At 50.7% G+C, this 18,470-nt stretch overlaps 6 protein-coding genes across 6 annotated transcripts; 4 read left to right on the top strand and 2 right to left on the bottom strand.

The window, feature by feature from the left end:
- Positions 1-135: 135 nt before the first annotated feature.
- Positions 136-1,322, top strand: PpBr36_06331 (uncharacterized protein; the record flags this gene model as incomplete). The annotated part of the gene is made up of 3 exons (XM_029893476.1): positions 136-222; positions 291-910; positions 974-1,322. 3 exons carry the CDS (start codon positions 136-138, stop codon positions 1,320-1,322), a joined length of 1,056 nt encoding a protein of 351 aa, XP_029746286.1.
- A 15-nt stretch (positions 1,323-1,337) lies between these two features.
- On the top strand, positions 1,338-1,682 carry PpBr36_06330 (uncharacterized protein; the record flags this gene model as incomplete). Its single annotated transcript, XM_029893475.1, has 2 exons — positions 1,338-1,406; positions 1,500-1,682. 2 exons carry the CDS (start codon positions 1,338-1,340, stop codon positions 1,680-1,682), a joined length of 252 nt encoding a protein of 83 aa, XP_029746285.1.
- A 2,259-nt stretch (positions 1,683-3,941) lies between these two features.
- PpBr36_06328 (uncharacterized protein) lies at positions 3,942-6,464 on the top strand (the record flags this gene model as incomplete). The annotated part of the gene is made up of 6 exons (XM_029893474.1): positions 3,942-4,002; positions 4,113-4,136; positions 4,261-4,287; positions 4,424-5,847; positions 5,918-6,328; positions 6,402-6,464. The coding sequence occupies 6 exons, from the start codon at positions 3,942-3,944 to the stop codon at positions 6,462-6,464; spliced, it is 2,010 nt and encodes a 669-aa protein (XP_029745700.1).
- Positions 6,465-9,876: 3,412 nt separating this feature from the next.
- On the top strand, positions 9,877-12,548 carry PpBr36_06327 (uncharacterized protein; the record flags this gene model as incomplete). Its single annotated transcript, XM_029893473.1, has 2 exons — positions 9,877-9,943; positions 10,090-12,548. The coding sequence occupies 2 exons, from the start codon at positions 9,877-9,879 to the stop codon at positions 12,546-12,548; spliced, it is 2,526 nt and encodes an 841-aa protein (XP_029746124.1).
- Positions 12,549-13,136: 588 nt separating this feature from the next.
- PpBr36_06326 (uncharacterized protein) lies at positions 13,137-14,083 on the bottom strand (the record flags this gene model as incomplete). The annotated part of the gene is made up of 3 exons (XM_029893472.1): positions 13,137-13,307; positions 13,410-13,515; positions 13,689-14,083. 3 exons carry the CDS (start codon positions 14,081-14,083, stop codon positions 13,137-13,139), a joined length of 672 nt encoding a protein of 223 aa, XP_029746313.1.
- A 1,705-nt stretch (positions 14,084-15,788) lies between these two features.
- PpBr36_06325 (uncharacterized protein) lies at positions 15,789-18,470 on the bottom strand (the record flags this gene model as incomplete). Its single annotated transcript, XM_029893471.1, has 6 exons — positions 15,789-15,812; positions 15,869-16,306; positions 16,429-17,772; positions 18,020-18,180; positions 18,305-18,321; positions 18,424-18,470. The coding sequence occupies 6 exons, from the start codon at positions 18,468-18,470 to the stop codon at positions 15,789-15,791; spliced, it is 2,031 nt and encodes a 676-aa protein (XP_029746121.1).

Below are 18,470 nucleotides of genomic sequence, written 5' to 3'. Positions count from 1 at the left end.
AGCAAGATAGTCACTGCCCCCCGCTTCATATCCCCACGGCGACAGATTTTGTATCCAAAAGAGACAGGACAATCAGACAAATCTGCACACCCTCAAGAGGCGGGATTTCGTAATCTCCCTGGAAACAACGCAGACATGGCTTTGATTGTTGACAAACACAGGCCCAGGTCGTTGGATAGCCTCACGTATCATGAAGAGCTTTCAGAAAGGCTTCGATCTCTGGTAAGTCTTGGGTTTACTAGCATGCGTAAAGTGACGTCCGCTAACTCAGCTACTGTCGCTATGTACAGGCCCAGAGCGGCGATTTCCCTCATCTTTTAATATATGGACCCTCGGGCGCTGGCAAGAAAACCCGTATCGTAGCAACTCTCAAGGAGTTGTACGGGCCTGGAGTAGACAAGATCAAGATTGATGCCCGCGTCTTTCAGACCAGTAGTAATCGCAAGCTCGAGTTCAACATCGTCGCCTCAATCTACCACCTCGAAATCACCCCCTCAGATGTCGGCAACTACGACAGGGTCGTCATTCAAGACCTCCTCAAGGAGGTGGCGCAGACACAACAAGTCGACCAAGGCGCTCGCCAGCGCTTCAAGGTGGTCGTCATCAACGAAGCGGACCATCTTTCTCGCGATGCCCAAGCCGCCCTGCGAAGGACCATGGAAAAGTACTCGCCGAATCTAAGGTTGATCCTGTTGGCCAACTCCACAGCAAACATAATTGCCCCTATCAGATCACGAACTCTGCTTGTCAGGGTTGCGGCTCCAACAGAGGAGGAGATTTGCACAGTTCTTGCCGCTTCGGCGAAGGAGGGCTGGACCGTTTCGGTAAAGCTGCATGAGAGGATAGCTAAAGAAAGTGGGAGGAATTTGCGGAGGGCATTGCTGATGCTCGAGACAGTACATGCGCAAAAGTGAGATCCTGCCACCCTGACCCTCCTTGAGCACAGGACTAGGCTAACAAAGATGCGTCACAGTGAGAAAGTAGAAGACAACACCCCGATCCCGCCGCCGGATTGGGAGGCTTTGATAGGCCAGATCGCCAAGGAGATCATGGAGGAGCACACGCCAGCAAGAATACTTCAAGTGCGCGCAAAGCTTTATGATTTGCTCACGCACTGCATCCCACCTACCACAATTCTCAAAACACTGACCTTTAAGCTGATACCCCTGATCGACGACGATCTCAAAGTGGATGTCATCAAGTGGTCTGCATTCTATGAGCACCGTATCAAGATGGGTACCAAAGTTATCTTCCATCTGGAAGCATTCGTGGCCAAGTTTATGAGGATACTGGAGATGTATCTGATGGGCATGGATATGTGAGGCGGTCTATCAGGGATGCGGTGGAAAATTTACAAGCACCGTCGCTTTCACTTAATGAACGGCGAGCTTCTTCAAGGTCAGGGTGTTTGGCGTTAGTGAGCAATATATCATCCATTTGGTATTGACGAGCTGGAGTGTCCTCTCGTTCGCTGTAATTATTCAAGGCCCCCCATACAGGCATTTAATGAGACTGTATCCAAGTGCCGACCCGACCGAATCATCACCGGGAGTAGGGCTGAGTCTTGGCCCGAGATTGGCCGAGCTCCGCCCAGCCCGAGGCTGAGTCGGACTTGCGGAAGCATTCGGCAGAAGCCGCAAAGCCCAATATCAGATGGCAGGTACCTTGAGTTTCATAAATAGCGATGCATCAGGCAATTCATCTGACAGCGATAGACGGTCGGTTGGTCTACGGTCTATGACTGAGCAAGGTAGGTAGGTTACTGTGCGATATAAGATTGCGCCAGTTCGGTTAGTCCATCCATAAGAAGCCGGTTGTTCATCACACCTTGCATGTTGAACCACGAGACTGCGCCTGGCACATGGATGTTAAGCTTTTGGCCTGTCCGTCTCCACATGGCTCAGTCGGCGCAACGGAAGACAAGGACAGTGATCGATCTGAAAATAGCATGACGCTACGCCCAAGGAGCCAGATGTCACAAAACCTTGCAACCAAGCCAATCCTGTTGGAGATCTATGGAGATACAATGCTGGCAATGAAGTGCTTCGCCGCAACGCTTGACAGACAACATCCAGCTTAGACATGGCTGACAAGCTAAGAGGCGGGGCATCCCATGCGCTGGAAAACCGCGAAACCAGTAGGGATTTTGTAGGTACAAGTACGTTTCGTTTGTGTATTGTGTGATATTATGAGAGCAAGGGGAGGCGAATATTTACCAGCTACAACGACCTTGAACCATTGGCAATTTTACCAACCTACGGAGTACCCAGTCTAGAACCTTAGAACCTGTAATACAGGATTAAATCTCTGGACTAGCTTTTTTTCTTTGGCCAGCCTAGCCTGGCTGGCTGTTGTATAAATGGTGACCCCGCAGCAGAATCGTAAGGATGATGCAAGCGAGCGTGGTACGGGCTCTGATTGGGCATATCCATGTCCAAGATCCACTGGAAAGCCCTGCAGGCACGCATTTCTCGGGACCAGAACGCAGGACCCTGGTCGTGTATTGTACACCAACCCTGTGCGCGGGTACCTCTCAACCAACCTGTCCCAACCAACTCAACCACTTGGGTTGGTTTTGATGAAGTACGGAGTACCCAGCTATTAATTTTCTTTAGGTTGGCTTGCATTCATAATATCTTTGATCCCCGAAATGGGTGTTGTGATTGATCGAGAATCTGAACTTCGATGGCGTTCACCAATGTCTTCTGCCCCTCGTTTGGCCGTTATATCAGTCTTTTTACTTGTTGCTCAATTTCGATTCATAGAAATAAAAAGCTATCCGGACCACGGCCAATCCAGGAATCGAGGACAAGTTATTATTCGTGCAGAATATCCGTGGGGCCGAGTCTTGTTATGTTTACTTGGTGGGAAGGGCCCAGAACAGTATAACATACGAATACACTGCACGCCGTGCGTCGTTTTAGGTTTGGTCTTTAAACATCTTAAGACAACTACCGATGTAGACAAGGCAGGTCGATAACAATTGAGATAAGTGCCGGGTAGGCAGGCATTCGCCAGATGGGTTTAAAGCATCGGTTGGTTTCGGCCGGACACATGGAAATAAAACTAAAAGGCCACTCAAACGACCGGCTGTGAATTTGTTGGGGTTTACCGATCGCCAGGATTGACGCACCCTACGCACGCCAGAATTTGTCTGTGGGTAACTTCCGGAATATGGGGTACAGCAGCGAAGCACTATTGTACGGTACTGGCCGGCATGGATGTCCGGTTCGCAGGGACCACACAAGGCCCCCCCTAGGCTCAGCCAGTAATGGTCACCGCCGCCAAAATTCAATATGGTGGGGCAGGGAAGATAATGAATTAATTATTCTGCAGCGCAGCCTTTTGAGCGTCGTCGCCTCGGCATCCCTTCCGTCATTTCTTTCTGTCGTGCCTCATTGGTGGTGGTTGCTCGGCTAGCCCTGTTGTATGAGATTTCTTTGATTTCGTATGTAAATATAAATACTAAGCTGAACCCTTCCTACATGGATGGAGTCTATCTACCGTTGATTTGTGTTGAGCAGTCTATTTTCCTCCCTACCCTACGGGGCCTCCTTTCTAGTCTCCATATCTGTCTCGACTTAGCTTGTGTCTTGTTATTTTTATTACTAAAAACCACCTAGTTTCAGCTGTCGTTGGTTGTACCACCTCCAGTCTAGCTAGAATCCTCGGTGGCACCTCCCTAATCACAAAAACCAAGCCCTCAACTTACTACAGCAAAATATTCACCGTCCGCCGAAACGGTTCAGCAAGCCACCGTGACTCTCTCCTATTCATCAGGACACTGTCTGAACTTACTCGTGACGACTACGCAACTCAGCGCTCAGAACAGAGGGGGGAGGATTACTTCACCTTATCGCCGGCATATTTAGCCATTCTCATCCAACGGTCAACGGTTCCGCTGGGTTTCACGCAGTATCGCACCAGCCAGTTACCCCGAAATGGCTCCTGATGCTTCCAAGGCGCCCGTTGTGGCAGAGGCGCATGAAGTCGACACTTACCGTGAGTTTGGCTCGAGTTGCGCGCGAGCAAGTGGAGGGTCGATAAGGAGAGCGACACGGCCTCCGGTTTCGGAGCTGGGCTGACCATGGAAATCTCTTGAATCGCGACAGATCCTCCCCAGAAGATGCTCGACAGTATGTTGCTGCCAAACACGCCTCCATGATCAGGATGAGCTTACGGGCCTGCCTGCTCACAGGCCGCTTGTCATATATGGCTTAGCATAAAAATCGCTGACCAATGTAATTTTCAAATCAACAGAGCATCCCAGCAAGCCTCATATAGCCAGTAAGTATCTGCCCATTAGCAATTGGAATTGATGCGATATGTGTTCAGGGGCTGGCACGGTGCTATTATATTCCCTTTCTTTGTTGTCTTGGATTGGTGCTGCCACTGGCAAACAACCCAACTAACAGCGGTACAGACCTCGAGGAGTACCAGCAGCTCTACAAGGAGAGTATCTCGGAGCCCAAGCAATTTTGGGCGCGGATGGCACGAGAGCTCTTGACATGGAACCGAGATTTTCAAACTGTCTACTCTGGGAGTCTTTCTGCTGGTGATAGTGCCTGGTTCCTCGAGGGCGAGCTCAACGCCTCATATAACTGCGTCGACAGGCATGCACTCAAGGATCCGAACCGAGTGGCCATCATATACGAGGCGGACGATCCGAGCAGCGGCCGAACCTTGACCTATGGCGAGCTGATGCGCGAGGTTTGCAGGACAGCCCATGTTCTCCGTCAGATGGGTGTTGGCAAGGGGGACACTGTGGCCGTGTACCTTCCCATGATCCCCGAGGCGCTTATCGCATTTTTGGCCATTACGCGCATCGGCGCTGTACATTCCGTGGTCTTTGCAGGTTTTTCGGCTGATTCGCTCCGTGACCGCGTTGTTGATGGCCAGTCCAAGGTCGTTATCACTACCGACGAGGGCAAGCGCGGTGGCAAGCTGATTGGTACCAAGCGCATCGTTGACGAGGCCCTGAAGAATTGCCCAGATGTCAGTCACGTGCTGGTTTACAAGAGGACGGGCGCCGATGTCCCCATGATGCAGGGGCGCGATTTTTGGTGGCACGAGGAGGTTGAGAAGTGGCCAAATTACATCCCGCCCGTCCCCATGAACTCGGAAGATCCCCTATTCCTCTTGTATACGTCCGGTTCCACAGGCAAGCCAAAGGGCGTTATGCATACCACCGCCGGCTACCTATTGGGTGCCGCCATGACGGGCAAGTATGTCTTTGACATCCACGACGGGGATCGATTTTTCTGCGGCGGTGATGTTGGTTGGATCACGGGACACACATACGTCGTTTACGCTCCTCTGCTTCTGGGTGTTTCAACGGTCGTGTTTGAAGGCACGCCAGCATATCCAACGTTCTCTCGCTACTGGGACATTATCGAACAACACAAGATCACCCACTTTTACGTTGCCCCGACTGCTCTCAGGCTGCTGAAGCGTGCAGGAGACCAGTGGGTCAAGCATGAAATGAAGCACCTTCGGGTCCTGGGCTCTGTCGGAGAACCCATTGCAGCCGAGGTGTGGAAATGGTACTTCGAAGTCGTTGGAAAGGAACAGGCGCAAATCGTGGATACCTACTGGCAGACAGAGACGGGATCCAATGTCATCTGCCCTCTCGCTGGTGTCACACCTACAAAACCAGGCTCTGCTTCGTTGCCTTTCTTTGGCATCGAACCTGCCATCATTGACCCCGTATCGGGTGAAGAGATCCACGGCAATGACGTTGAAGGAGTGCTTGCTTTCAAACAGGCATGGCCCAGCATGGCGAGGACAGTGTGGGGTGCCCACAAGAGGTATATGGAGACTTATCTGAAAGTCTACGATGGATTCTATGTGAGTGCTCCTCCTCCCAGAGAGCCCCTTCTTTTGATGATTGCGGGTATTGACATTTCGGTCGCACTAGTTCACTGGAGACGGTGCTGCACGGGACCACGAAGGGTTCTATTGGATCAGAGGCAGGGTGGACGACGTTGTTAACGTTAGTGGCCACCGACTGTCAACAGCGGAGATTGAAGCTGCGTTGATTGAGCATCATTATGTTGCCGAGGCTGCAGTGGTAGGTATTCAGGATGAGCTCACGGGTCAGGCAGTGAATGCCTTTGTGTCGCTGGCCGACCATGTTACAACGGACAACGATGAGGCTCTGCGGAAGGAACTCATCACCCAGGTGCGGCGTAGCATTGGGCCCTTTGCGGCACCCAAAGCCGTGTTTGTCGTCCCAGATTTACCACGAACGAGGAGTGGCAAGATCATGCGCAGGATTCTGAGAAAGATCCTCGCCGGCGAGGAGGACCAGCTTGGTGATGTTAGCACTGTAAGTTTTCTACATAATACTTGGTAAAGTCTCACAGAGGGACTTATTCACTAACACAAGATATTCTCATCAGCTTTCGGACCCGACGGTGGTTGCTAGAATCATCGCTGCCGTCCATGAGTCCAAGAAGAAGTAGTTGTTACACCTCAATGCACAACAATGGCCGAGATAAATATGACAAGAATAGACACGCAGCGCACGACAAGTTGACTCTGCGGTCGATTTCCCGTTTTTGCAACTTGTTAAAGATGAACTCTAAACTTAGCGAGGAAGCTCGAATTGTCCATCGGGTGATGGTAATTTGGGTTGACTACACTATTGTAATTGGTTGGCAATTAACTAGCCAGTGATGATTCAAGAAAGCATGGCTATGTTTGTGTAGTCTGTTCGCCACAGATGGCAGCAAAGCCTACACGCGCATGTTATAGGGCGGAACTACCTAGTGGCCCAGCGGCTTCGGATGTCATATCCGCCCATGGGATGGAGGGGCCGATATGATACTTGGGTCATACAGATCTTGAAGAAATATAGATGATATCAAATATAAAGTGCAATATGTTGGCCTGCCCAAGCCGGCAAGTGAGCTATAGTGGCCGATTGATTTTCACTGGGACAGGAGATAGGGTCACCAACAGTGTGGAAAGGCTGACATGGTGTCCGTTGAAACATGCAGTCCAAGTCTAAGGCCTCTTCACGTCGTACCCGGACGACGAGTTGACACGCGGAATTACTGGTATCCCACGTATACCGCTTTGCAACCCTTTTTAGTAGATGGTAGAGGAGAGTCATTTGTGGCGGCCATTTTATCTAGCCTTCAGAGGAAGATTGGAGATCGGTCTGAGAGACACCATGGGAGGTTGCTGGGGTTGGGGGGCGCACGTTGTTTGTCCGCATGTGATGTTTCCTGGACGCATAATGGTGGCCGTCTTATTTGCAATGGTAGGCTTGGTGTAGTTGTGTAGTTGGCTCATTGGTGGTTATACAAGGACGCGCATGCCCGCTTGAGAAAGAAGCTGACCACCCCATGTGCGTATAACCTACTAAGCCTATCCAGGTAGTCCGAGGGAATCTGGCTGCCGATCTCTGAGCATCGTTCACACCGAAACCAGCACTTAGCCTTTTGGTTTACAGGGTGAGTGCTCATAGGGGTTGCGGTCACACAGCAGAAAGAAGATGTTGGTTCAGCTCAGACACTGCAGGTGACCAAATCAATATTGTTATCCGTAAACAGTCACTACAGAGATGATCTCTGCACCCTAGTTGAGTAATTAGCCTTTGGTAGCCTTTTGCTCCTTGGAATTTCCGCCACTAATGAAGCAAAATCAGGATTTAATAACTAAACAAATGTGCAGGAAAAAAAAAATCCGGACTTATGCGACCTCGTTGACTGTGCCCTGGATTTCGGCATACCCGGCTGACCCGACGGTTGGGAGGGAGTGTTGCCGAGTAATGGTGTCGAACCTACCGATAAATCCAGAATCTGTCATCTGTTTATTCTGTACAGAGACGAACAAACATCAGATTTGAGCCGCAGCATAAGTCTTCATGTCTAATACCGTAGATAAACTATTCTAATGCTGGCCTGAAGTTGCGATTAGTGATTTGATATTATGGATTAAGTTGGATTAAGTTGGATTAGGTTGTTTGAACCATTTGCCCTCTTCTGCATGTTGTCGTAGGCATTGCAGCGTACACGGTGCGGCACTGTGGTCGCGTTTCCAGGGTAAGGCTCACCTTGCACCGCCCTTGAGTCCCGAAATAGCGCGCCACAGACCTTTTCTTTCGACCCCGGCCACTCGCCAGGGGACAATGCAGGCAGGGACTTTGTACCGTTAGGTAGGAAGCGGTTAGCACCCGCCGCTAGGCAGACAATGGTGAGAAGGGGGCTTGACCCATGAGGGGCAGGGATGATCTGAATCAGGAAAAGAGGTCTGAGCCGAGCTCGAAAGGCTGTCTGCTGAATGCTTACTGTACTGTATTGTTGTATCTCCTAAAGCGATTATTGAGGCGCAGATGGGGTCGATTGGCAACAATGATTATGATCAACAAAACAACTACAAGAACCAAGTCGACTTTTTGAGCTCCTCTGAATTTCGGTTGCAAATCGCCAGACAGACATGTAGCTGGCGGTGACAAATGCTTGGCTTTTTCTGAGACCAAAACTGACAAAAAGTGGGGTTCAAATTCCCCATATTTTTGCGACTTTGGGCAAGTCTGAAACCTTGTTTTTTTTTCATCCCTTCTCTTCGTCCGAAGAGAAGCAATAAATGTAAAACGGCTCAGCACGGAAGCCGAAGAATTAATCGTAACCGCCATAACGGTATAGCATTTGGGCAAGGTAGGCACAGCGTCCTGGCTGTACTTCGAGTAAGTAAGTCGTACATTAGGTGCGGTCGATGCCTATTTTTTTTTTTCTCTCCCTTCAATACTCCACAGGGCAAAGGGCCGCAACAAATTTTTCAGCTGTATTACTCAAGACTTTATCTCATCGGAGGTTTCAGGCCCAGCTGGGCGACGGGTTGGCAATGTAACATGAATAAACCATCGCGACTGCGGGGGAAGGCCATTTCGTGTTGGTCATTCCCAACGGCTGCTCCAGAACGATCTGCGCTTCACTAGAGTAATTGAAAAGGCAGTAAATAATACAGAATAGTACTGAGAAAATTCGAACCGACCTGGCTAGCCATATAGAGCACCATGATGTTTGGCCGGTTTTGGGACGAACCTGTTCCCCTGTATTACGGACGGTCGGGGCTAGTGGCCTGTATATCTGCCAAGTAATCAGGTGCCTCCTAGACTAGGTAGGAATTTATTCACGAAGCTGATTATTTATGCAATTGATTGGGGACACGTACAGGAGAGCATTGTTAACCAAGTAAATCAGGCGAACGGGCAGGCAAAGTGGGTAGGTAATAAGCCGCTTCCATACTGTAGGGCCAAGGCCACACACATGTCACAGCCCCTTCGTCCTGCCATGGCTGAGCACATATACCACCCCTGCCCCCTGCAAATACAGAAGAAGGCTGGACCAGGCCTCGACCGACCTTACCACATCCGGTTCTCCCCCCCTGCTGTCTGACCCCCAGAAGTTACCCGCTCAGTCTGCTTTAACGATGGTAGAGTTTTGCTGACTGACTGGCGATGATTTCGTCGTGCATTTCGTCCCTTTTCCATTTCTCTCCAATTCCCATCCGCCCACAGACGCCTTTCCACCCTTTGTTATTTTCCTGTTTTGTCGTTGACCTGTTCTATTTTCGATTTTTTTTTTTTCTAATACTCCGTCGCTCAGATATTACACACGCATCTTGTTTTCCTTGTTTCCTTTTTCTCTCTTTTTCAACATATTCAAGGTATTCACTCGTTTCGGGGCTGGCTCTCACTTTCGTTTCAATAAGCTGCTCCACTACGAGCAAACGTGAGAGGAACATATATTTACTCGACTCAACATAACTACATACATACTCGGAATTTCGCGGTCATTTTTTCTTCTTCTTGAGCAGAAACCACATCGTTCATGGATTGCATGATACGATTTTGATCACTCAGACATGTTCCTCTCGAGGGCCCTTGCGGCCACTCTGGCAGCTGTAGCGCTCCTCACTCAGTCTGGCACTGGTAAGTCTCCATAAAGCAAGCAGTTTGGCCGCAAGCACCAAGATCGAGCCAGCTGTTGTTTCGCGTGTGATACGCTGGTCTGTACGAATATTTTCGGGCATGATGGGTATGAAAGATGCTGAGACAGCCCCCATCGCAATGAACAGCACACTCAACGGATAGACAACCGCTACGATATGTCAGCAGATTAGAGGAGCCCGTCATCCATACGGATGCCAATTCGAGACGGGTACATGCCTTCTCATCCTTTGAGCTGTCCTTCCTCATTCACAATGGGCGACAAAAAGTAAGGCTTTCGCTTGCCCCGAATCACGACATCATTTCCAAGGATGCTGTGGTACAAATCATGGGCCCGGACGGCAAGGTGCGCGCGATAGAACCTCTTGATCGCATGGAGCACAAAATATATCAGGGCCAAGCCTTTGTCTTGCGACAAGGCCGCAACGACTGGGAGAACGTCGGCTGGGCCAGGGTCAACATACGGAGGGATGGTGTTCATCCCATATTCGAAGGCGCTTTCAGGATCGATGGTGATGATCACCATATACAGACCGACGAAACCTACCGAAAGACGAAGCAGCGCGCCGATCCGGATATTGAGTGGTCACCCGAGGAGTACATGGTCGTCTGGAGGGACTCGGATATCGGAGATGGCCCCCACGTACACGATGGAGGCTATGGGCCTAGCCAAGGCGAACTGAGGAAGCGGGATCTGTCTGCCAGGTCACCGCTCTGCTCTTCCGATGGTCTTGACTTCAACGCGGACGATGCGCATCCGATATATCGCGGACTTGACACGAGAGATCTGGACTCTGGCATGAGCGTCAACGGGCTGCCTGGGGGTCTGGTGCGCCGTCAGGATCAGACGCAGATGGGAAACGGTGCGGGTGTCAACCTGGCCTCGACCGTTGGCTCTACCGCCGGCTGCCCAACGACCAGGAAGGTTGCTCTACTCGGCGTTGCGACTGATTGTACTTATGGCAAGCAGTTCAACTCGTCCATGGCAATCCGGCAAAACATTATTGCACAAATCAACACGGCATCGCAAGTGTACGAGAGCAGCTTCAACATCTCCCTAGGCATACAAAATCTTACAATCAGCGACACCAACTGTCCGGCTCAGGCCACGGAGCAGGCCCCTTGGAATGTGGATTGCGGCAACGGGGTTACCATTACTGATAGGCTGAATCTATTCTCGGCTTGGAGGGGTAATTTTAAGGATCGGAACGCCTTCTGGACCCTTTTGACAACATGCAACACTGATGCAGCCGTTGGCCTGGCCTGGCTGGGCCAGCTCTGCGTTGAGGGCTCGCTCAAGCCAGGTAGCGGAAACACCAACGAAACGATTGCAGGTGCCAATGTTGTCGTGAAGACGTCGCAGGAGTGGCAGGTCATTGCCCACGAGATCGGGCACACCTTCGGTGCTGTTCATGACTGCCAGGCTGGTACATGTACTGACGGCACGGTGACAAAGCAACAGTGCTGCCCCCTGAGTGGTAGCTCGTGCGATGCCAAGGGCCAGTTCATTATGAACCCGTCAACGGGGAGCAAGATAACCAACTTCTCACCCTGCACCATCGGTAACATTTGCTCCGCCATTGGCCGCAACAGTGTCCGATCAAGCTGCTTGACTAGCAACAGAGACGTCAAGACGATTACGGGAAGTCAATGCGGCAACGGCATCGTCGAGGCTGGCGAGGAATGTGACTGCGGAGGTTCAGATGGCTGCAAGGGCAACCCATGCTGCGACGCCAAAACTTGCAAATTCACCTCGGGATCGACCTGCGACTTTGCCAACGAGGAGTGCTGTGACCGCCAGTGCAAGTTTGCCAGTGCGGGCACCGTATGCCGTGCCAGCATTGGATCTTGCGATCCTGCCGAGACATGCAGCGGTACCTCGGGTGTATGCCCGGCCAACGCTTTCGCTCCAAATGGTCAGGCTTGTGGAGAGGCAGGCCAGAACCTAGCCTGTGCCTCGGGCCAGTGTACATCACGCAACCAACAGTGCAAGACGCTCATGGGATCACTCACCACAGGCAACGATACTTATGCATGCAGTAACACGGGATGTCAGCTCAGCTGCGCGTCTCCAGAATTTGGCAAAGATACCTGCTTCACAATGATGCAGAACTTTCTCGATGGCACTTCCTGCCAAGGCGGCGGAAAGTGCATCAACGGAGCTTGCACGGGTTCCTCCTTTGCTGGCGAGGTCGGCACGTGGCTGACCGACAACAAAAACATCGTTCTTCCTGTGGCCTGTGCTGTCGGAGGGTTGGTGCTTTTGGCACTACTGTGCTGTTGCTGGACGGCTTTTGCTCGCAGAAAGTCGAGGCGCCTCCGTAAGCAAAAGAAGAAGGCGGCAGCGGCTGCACTAGCAGCGAAGGCCTCTTCGTCCCAAAGGAAGCAATCCATGGTCTCGGTCGACGAGGTGCCCCCACCTGGATGGCAACCACAAGGGGGTGCTTATGCGCAGAACCAGCGCACCATGAACGGCAATCTACAAGCACCCCCCGCTGCTGCCACCCGAGATAACAGCCGAAACCCGTATAACAATGGGCAATGGCAACCGCCTCAACGGCAGTATACTAGCCCTAGGTATGCCTAGTGACGCTGTAAGAGGTGGTGGTGTAATAGTGTTTGGAAGATGAAGACCGACTTGACCTGCCAAGTCTACACGTTTGCATCCATGATAGCATTGGGACCGGCGTTTCTACTGCTCCGTTGTTTTCTTTTTCCGGAATCTAACCACCAAAAGTGGTCAATACCCTGGCTACGTTTTTGTTCTCTTTCTCTTTTCTCTTGCGAGCATGGCAAGCGGTCTGCGATATCCTGGTGGTATATATACGCGGTTTTCTAAACTCAGATGTGTTTTTAGTTTTTCCCTCGGCCATCTTTGCTGCCGAGGTCCATTCAGGCTCTGTACAATACCCTCTTGTTAGAATAAAAAAAGAAAAAAAAAAAAAAAAAAAGAACAGGACTGATGAAAGAGCATTGTTACTTTGAAGATTCATTATTTTCTCATCATCGCTAGCAGTATCCACATGTTTATCTTTAATCGACCTTTCGTTTCGGCCCTGATATGTGTTCTAGACTCTAGCGGAAGAAATCCAGGGCGGATGAAGGGAGCGGATAGCTCGTTCTTTAACCTGGCCTGGGACATTGCGTGTCCCAGACATTTATCCCGATCCAACACTTACTTGTAGCCCCAATTTGATCTCCCAGAAGCACCCGGACCGGATCGTACGCTTCCACCGCTGTGAGCTTGGTATATGGATCTTGAGTTATTGGCAGCTCTGGAGTATTTGGATTCTGGATCCAAACCACAGAGCTGGCTCATGAAATGCAAACGCGCTGCTGTGGTGCTCTAGGCGCTCATGGTTCCGTATTAGTTTTGTAACAGCCCGGCAGGTCGTTTTCCTTGCCAGGAGGAGGAACAGAGAGTTGGGGGTTAAGCAAGCAAAAGTACCTCGCCTGTATCGAGTGATCTGATCATCAACAGTTCCGGATCTTCGAGGAAGATCCTTGCGCGCATGCGCTTTTCCAGGACCTCACGAGGCTCCCCTTGGTCGGATCTTTTTTTTTTTTCAGGATGGATATACATGTCAGGCAAGAGCTGAAGGCACAAAGTGAAGAAAACGATGCCGGCGGCAAGTGTGTTGGCTGTTTAATCCCTTTCACGGTCCCAAACCACTTGAAATCAAACAGCCAGGTTTTCTAGAGCAGCAGATGGGCAGACATCACTCACCCTATCCTCGATCCAGACTGACCAAGCATGCCAGACGAGCCAGAAGTGAACTCGGGGTGGCCGCCGTTGCCGCTGCCGTCCTCGTCTGAGCCGTAGGGGTCCTTGCCGCGGGATTGTCGGTCCCGCATCTCACGCGTAAAGACGCCGGCTGAAGGGGCCACGCCGTACATTTGAGGCCGCGGCGACGGCGGTCTCTGCTGACGGGGCGTGCGCTTGAAGGGGCCGCTGCCGGAGGAAGCGGTACCGCTGGTGCTGTTGCCGCCGCCGCCACCGTTGTTTCCGGGCGTTGATAGTGAGTGGTAGCCAGAATCGACGGCGGTCGACGAGGAGGTGGGCGAGTAGTGGTGGGGTGGCTGGCCTGCTGCCCCGGCCAAGTGAGTGTTGTTGCTGGACATTGTTCGGTTTTTGTTTCGCTGCCTGACCCCGGCGCGATGACTATGCCCTGAGGCTGTAGGAAATGATATATTACCGTCAAGGCTGGAAGCCTGCACGCTGGGTTGTCCTAGTTGCGGTTGTCCGGCAGACTAGAAATTCATCGATGTTTGAATTGCAAGAGACTCAACGATCGCTTGTTTGCAAATCAGATAATCATTGATAGATGAGAAAAGAAAAGAGAGAGAGAAAGAGAGAGACAGAGACTAGGAGTATGAGAGAGGCTCATGCCCACGGGAAGCTGCCTCGAGCTCGGCGATCGCAGTACTCGAGTGAATGGACTGAGGTGAGTTCAAAGTGGGGCGAACACATGCAGTAAAACGCGATGTAATAGCACCACGCATTAGTGATGATGATGACTTGCTCGCAATGAAAGAAGCCGTGAAAAACAGTCAGAAAAAAAATTGATGTCTAAAATTTGAGTGACTGGCTTGGATTGTCTAAGAGCCACTAGAATTTATTATTTATACATTCACCACAAATGCAATTATGAGAAACAGAAGCGTTGACACATCTCCATGCTTGTTGGTGATGGACTGCGTGCGGGCGCCTAATGAAGATCCAGGGTCATGCTGTCCGTCAGCATTCTACCCACCTACCTTTGGCAACCACTACCATCTACTCGCACAAAAAAAAAAGCAATTGCCACATGAGAGGGCTCTTGTACCTGTTCTTCTTCTTATACCATCAATCTGTAGACTTGATTACATGATCGCATTTGGTCCGTTTAGTGAAGCGGATCGAGGCTATATGGACAGGGCAACCCCACACGACGGGCATTTGGCGGCGGCTCGGCACCAGAGTACTCGAGCACGTATACAAATAAGGTGACTGATAAACCATGTCTTGCAGATGCAAGACATGTTCCTTTGTTCTTGACCCCGCAGGAAAAAAAGGACAATGGCAGCCATGCTCGCCACAATGCCCATAATTAATTCCATTTTATGTCTTCTCCTCTGTGAGCCCTTGTTCCATGCGACATGTCAACTCTTAGCTAGAAAACTGGAAGGTGACCGGGAGAGGATAAAGAAAGGAAATAAATCGTACAACTACTGTAACCAACAGGGATTGTAGATGCCATTGTTTGTTTACCCAGCATACCTCCTGAAGAATATGCCAATTAAAATTTGGGCAAAGTTCGAGTGATGAATTCAGACGATGCATGTACTAAGAGCTATATATATTTGTATTTGGGCACTGTATAGGACAAAGACAGATTCATGTTTCCAAAAAAAGCCTAACTGCCTAGAGATTTGGATCAGCCATTTCACTATCCTTAATGCAACCGACACTGTGTTGCTTTTTTTTTTTTTTTTTTTTTTTTTTTTTTCTCGAGAGTTGCACAGTTCAGATTGCCAACGACATTGTACTACGACGTCATGCTCCTTTATATAATATAGCATGGCTATTTTAGATCAGCTTTCCTGGTGTTAATACCGAAAAACAAACGAAAACCCACATAGCGCCTACAACTCCGTATATCCCAGCCATCCCAACTATAAGACGTAGTCCACTCAGCCAAGCGCCAATCGCCTGTGACGCGCCAGGTACACCTCGCCCAGTAAAGACAAGATGAAGATGCTTTGCAACTTAGTTCTAAAAACAGCGTCCAGACAAATGAGAATCGCCTATGACGGCTAAAATTTCCGTTTATACGGGGTTTCCCTGTTATCTAAAGTTGATCACAGCGATCTGAAATGTTGGTTAGCAACAGAGCAAGGCACAAACTGAAGGGAACCGAGACTTACTAAGCTGTTGGTACCATAGGCCAATTTTTGGCCGCTGGCATCCCAGCACAAGCAGTGGGTATCTTCGATACTGGCCGGAGAACCATTGACAAGTTTAGAGTTGGACCAACCCGCATGAGACGTTCTGCTCCAGCTCGCCCTGGGGATCGAATATTCGCCCACTTTCCATATGAGTATCCTGTCCGTAGTCGCCCCAGCGATAAAGGCACCGTCGGGCGTAAACGACAACGCCACGATGGGCGGCTCCATGGTCATCGACCACTTCGGCTTGTTCTCGGGCACTCGCGCGTTCCAAACGGAGATGATTCCATCCTCCCCGCCTGAAGCAAGTAATCTCTCCTCATCTGGTGGGTTGCCTTGCAACGGTTGCCATGATAGTGACGTTATGGGCCCTGAGTGTGCAGGAATAGATCGACGCTGACCAGACTCATCCCAGAGCTAAAACAGGAAGCAAGAATATGTCAGCTTATCGTTTGTCGTGGATTACTAGCATTTGAGTCCCACCCCAAAGAAGGAAAAAAAAAAAAAAAAAAAAAAAAAAAAAAAAAGCGTAGACCTACATCTATCACGCCCGTCTCGCTGGCAGTTGCCACCAATTTGGACCGCCAATCAAACTGAACCTGGGTAAAGATATCGCTCTCCCTTGTAGGGAATTTTCTCGCCAGGGTAATCTCCGTCTCTGTGTATTTGAAAGACTCCAGCAGCCTTCCTCCGCATAGCAGAAACTCGGTATCGCTAATCCATGCAGCGTCAAGGGGATTTGCGTCGAGGTCATGACTGGGTAGGCTGTATGATACCGTATGCGACACCTGAGTCTCAAAGACCGTAACAAGAGTCCCTTCAGTGTCGGGCGCTACAGCAAGAACACAAGTGTTGTTGGGATGCCATTTGAGCTTAATGATGGGCGGTTCGGCAACATCGAAGCGCTGCAGATGCGTGCCATCGGCAGCCCATATGCTAATCCGTGCCTTGTTCCCCGAGTCTGTGGCAAGGGCGAGAGCACTGCCGTCCCAGTTCCATGCCATAGCAGTTATAACAGCATCAGGGGCGGCATCATCCTCGGTTAAATTGCCGTAGACGCTGCTCACGTGATCTGCCGCATGTCCAGGCACGGGCCCAGCCTGGGTGGGACGCGAAACGGTCCAAATGCGGGCTAGCGCATCGGTTCCAGCAGCCGCCAAGACTGATGGGTCATTGGGGCTCCACTCGCAATGCAGAAGGATAGGATTGGGTTGACTCCGGGACGGTGTGTTTTCTGTTGGCGGCGTCGCAGGTGGCACAGCGCCAGAGCCCGCGTTTGTTGATGCATCCTCGGCAGACGTGCTTAGAAAAATGGTTTCGGGGGTCAGTTCATCAACCTTGTCAACCTGCGTGCCTTGCTCAGGTCCGAAAGTCCGTGGAGGAGGCGTCGCAATCTGGTCCACTTCCAGTGGTGACGGGTAGGCGTGGTTGTTGTTGTTGCCACTGTCGGCCTCGTCAATCTCCATGGGCGTCGGTCCAGTCTCTACTCCATTTTCGTAGCCATGTCCAAGCCGAGCACGCTTCATTGGCGAGCCGTTGGCCGCTTGCAGTTGTCGCTTTCGGTTGTTTTCTCCCTCCACTGTGGGAAGAATGTCGTCCTCCTCTCCAGTTGCGTCGGCATCAGGATCTGCATCACCATCTGCATCCAGGTCCGCGTCTCCATCGGCATCGGCATCGGCATCGGCATCAGCATCAGTGGTGTCAGCTACATTTGCGTTTGCTGCCACTGGCGCCGCCGTCGCTGTGCCGCCTGCTTCTGTTGCAGCATCGAGGGCTGATGTGGTTGTTTTGTGCGCTTTTAATGGCGCTGGGGGTTGTACAATCAAGGGTCCAAAAACACCATGCGGCGCCTCCCGGGGTTCTCCCGAAGCAGTTTGAGGCACCTGTACACCTGTGTTAGAGTGACCGTCTGGAGAAAAACACAAATGATTTGTTTGTTGGGAATGTAAGAAATGTGATGATCACTAGAAACACCAAAGAAGCATCAAAAGATTGGTTTTTGTGGCAAAGGTAGGTGGCCAGGTCTAGTGCGGGTGCAACGAAAAAAAAATAAAAAATAAAAAAATAAAAATAAAAATAAAAATTAAAGCAAAACAATTGAATTTTTCAGAAAACGAATTCAAGACTCACCTGTGACTCGGCAAATTCCCTCTCCAGGGCGCAGTACACAAGCCCCCGGTTCACGATGGAAACAAGAGCATGATTTTGAACATGAGGTGCAAAATCAAACTGTCTATGCGGTTCTTTAACGCGCCATTCCTTTTGGAACTTGGCAGCCGTTTCTCGATAATCTGTTTGGCAAAGGGGTGGTGGTGACGGATTGTCAGTTCTGCGACCCGGGACGAGCAAAAAAAAAGATACCCACACCCGACCACGGTCATCCAGCTGCATCTGACAACCCCAGAAGTTACTTACTTCCTTCAAGCAAATATCTAGACGCGGCACACCGTCAGTAATCCATTGTTTGGCGTTTGAATGTTCGATTGATCCGGATGCAGTCGCGCGGATCGAGCAAAAACGCCTCGGAAACGTACCTCCAGACTAGAAAGTTGAGCCTGTCCGAGTCGAGAAATTCCTTCAT

Source organism: Pyricularia pennisetigena (assembly GCF_004337985.1).
Source record: "Pyricularia pennisetigena strain Br36 chromosome 4 map unlocalized Pyricularia_pennisetigena_Br36_Scf_6, whole genome shotgun sequence".
Classification (NCBI taxonomy): Eukaryota; Fungi; Ascomycota; class Sordariomycetes; order Magnaporthales; family Pyriculariaceae; genus Pyricularia; species Pyricularia pennisetigena.
The sequence above is the reverse complement of the archived record's forward strand: the minus strand, read 5'-3'. Positions and strand labels throughout refer to the sequence as shown.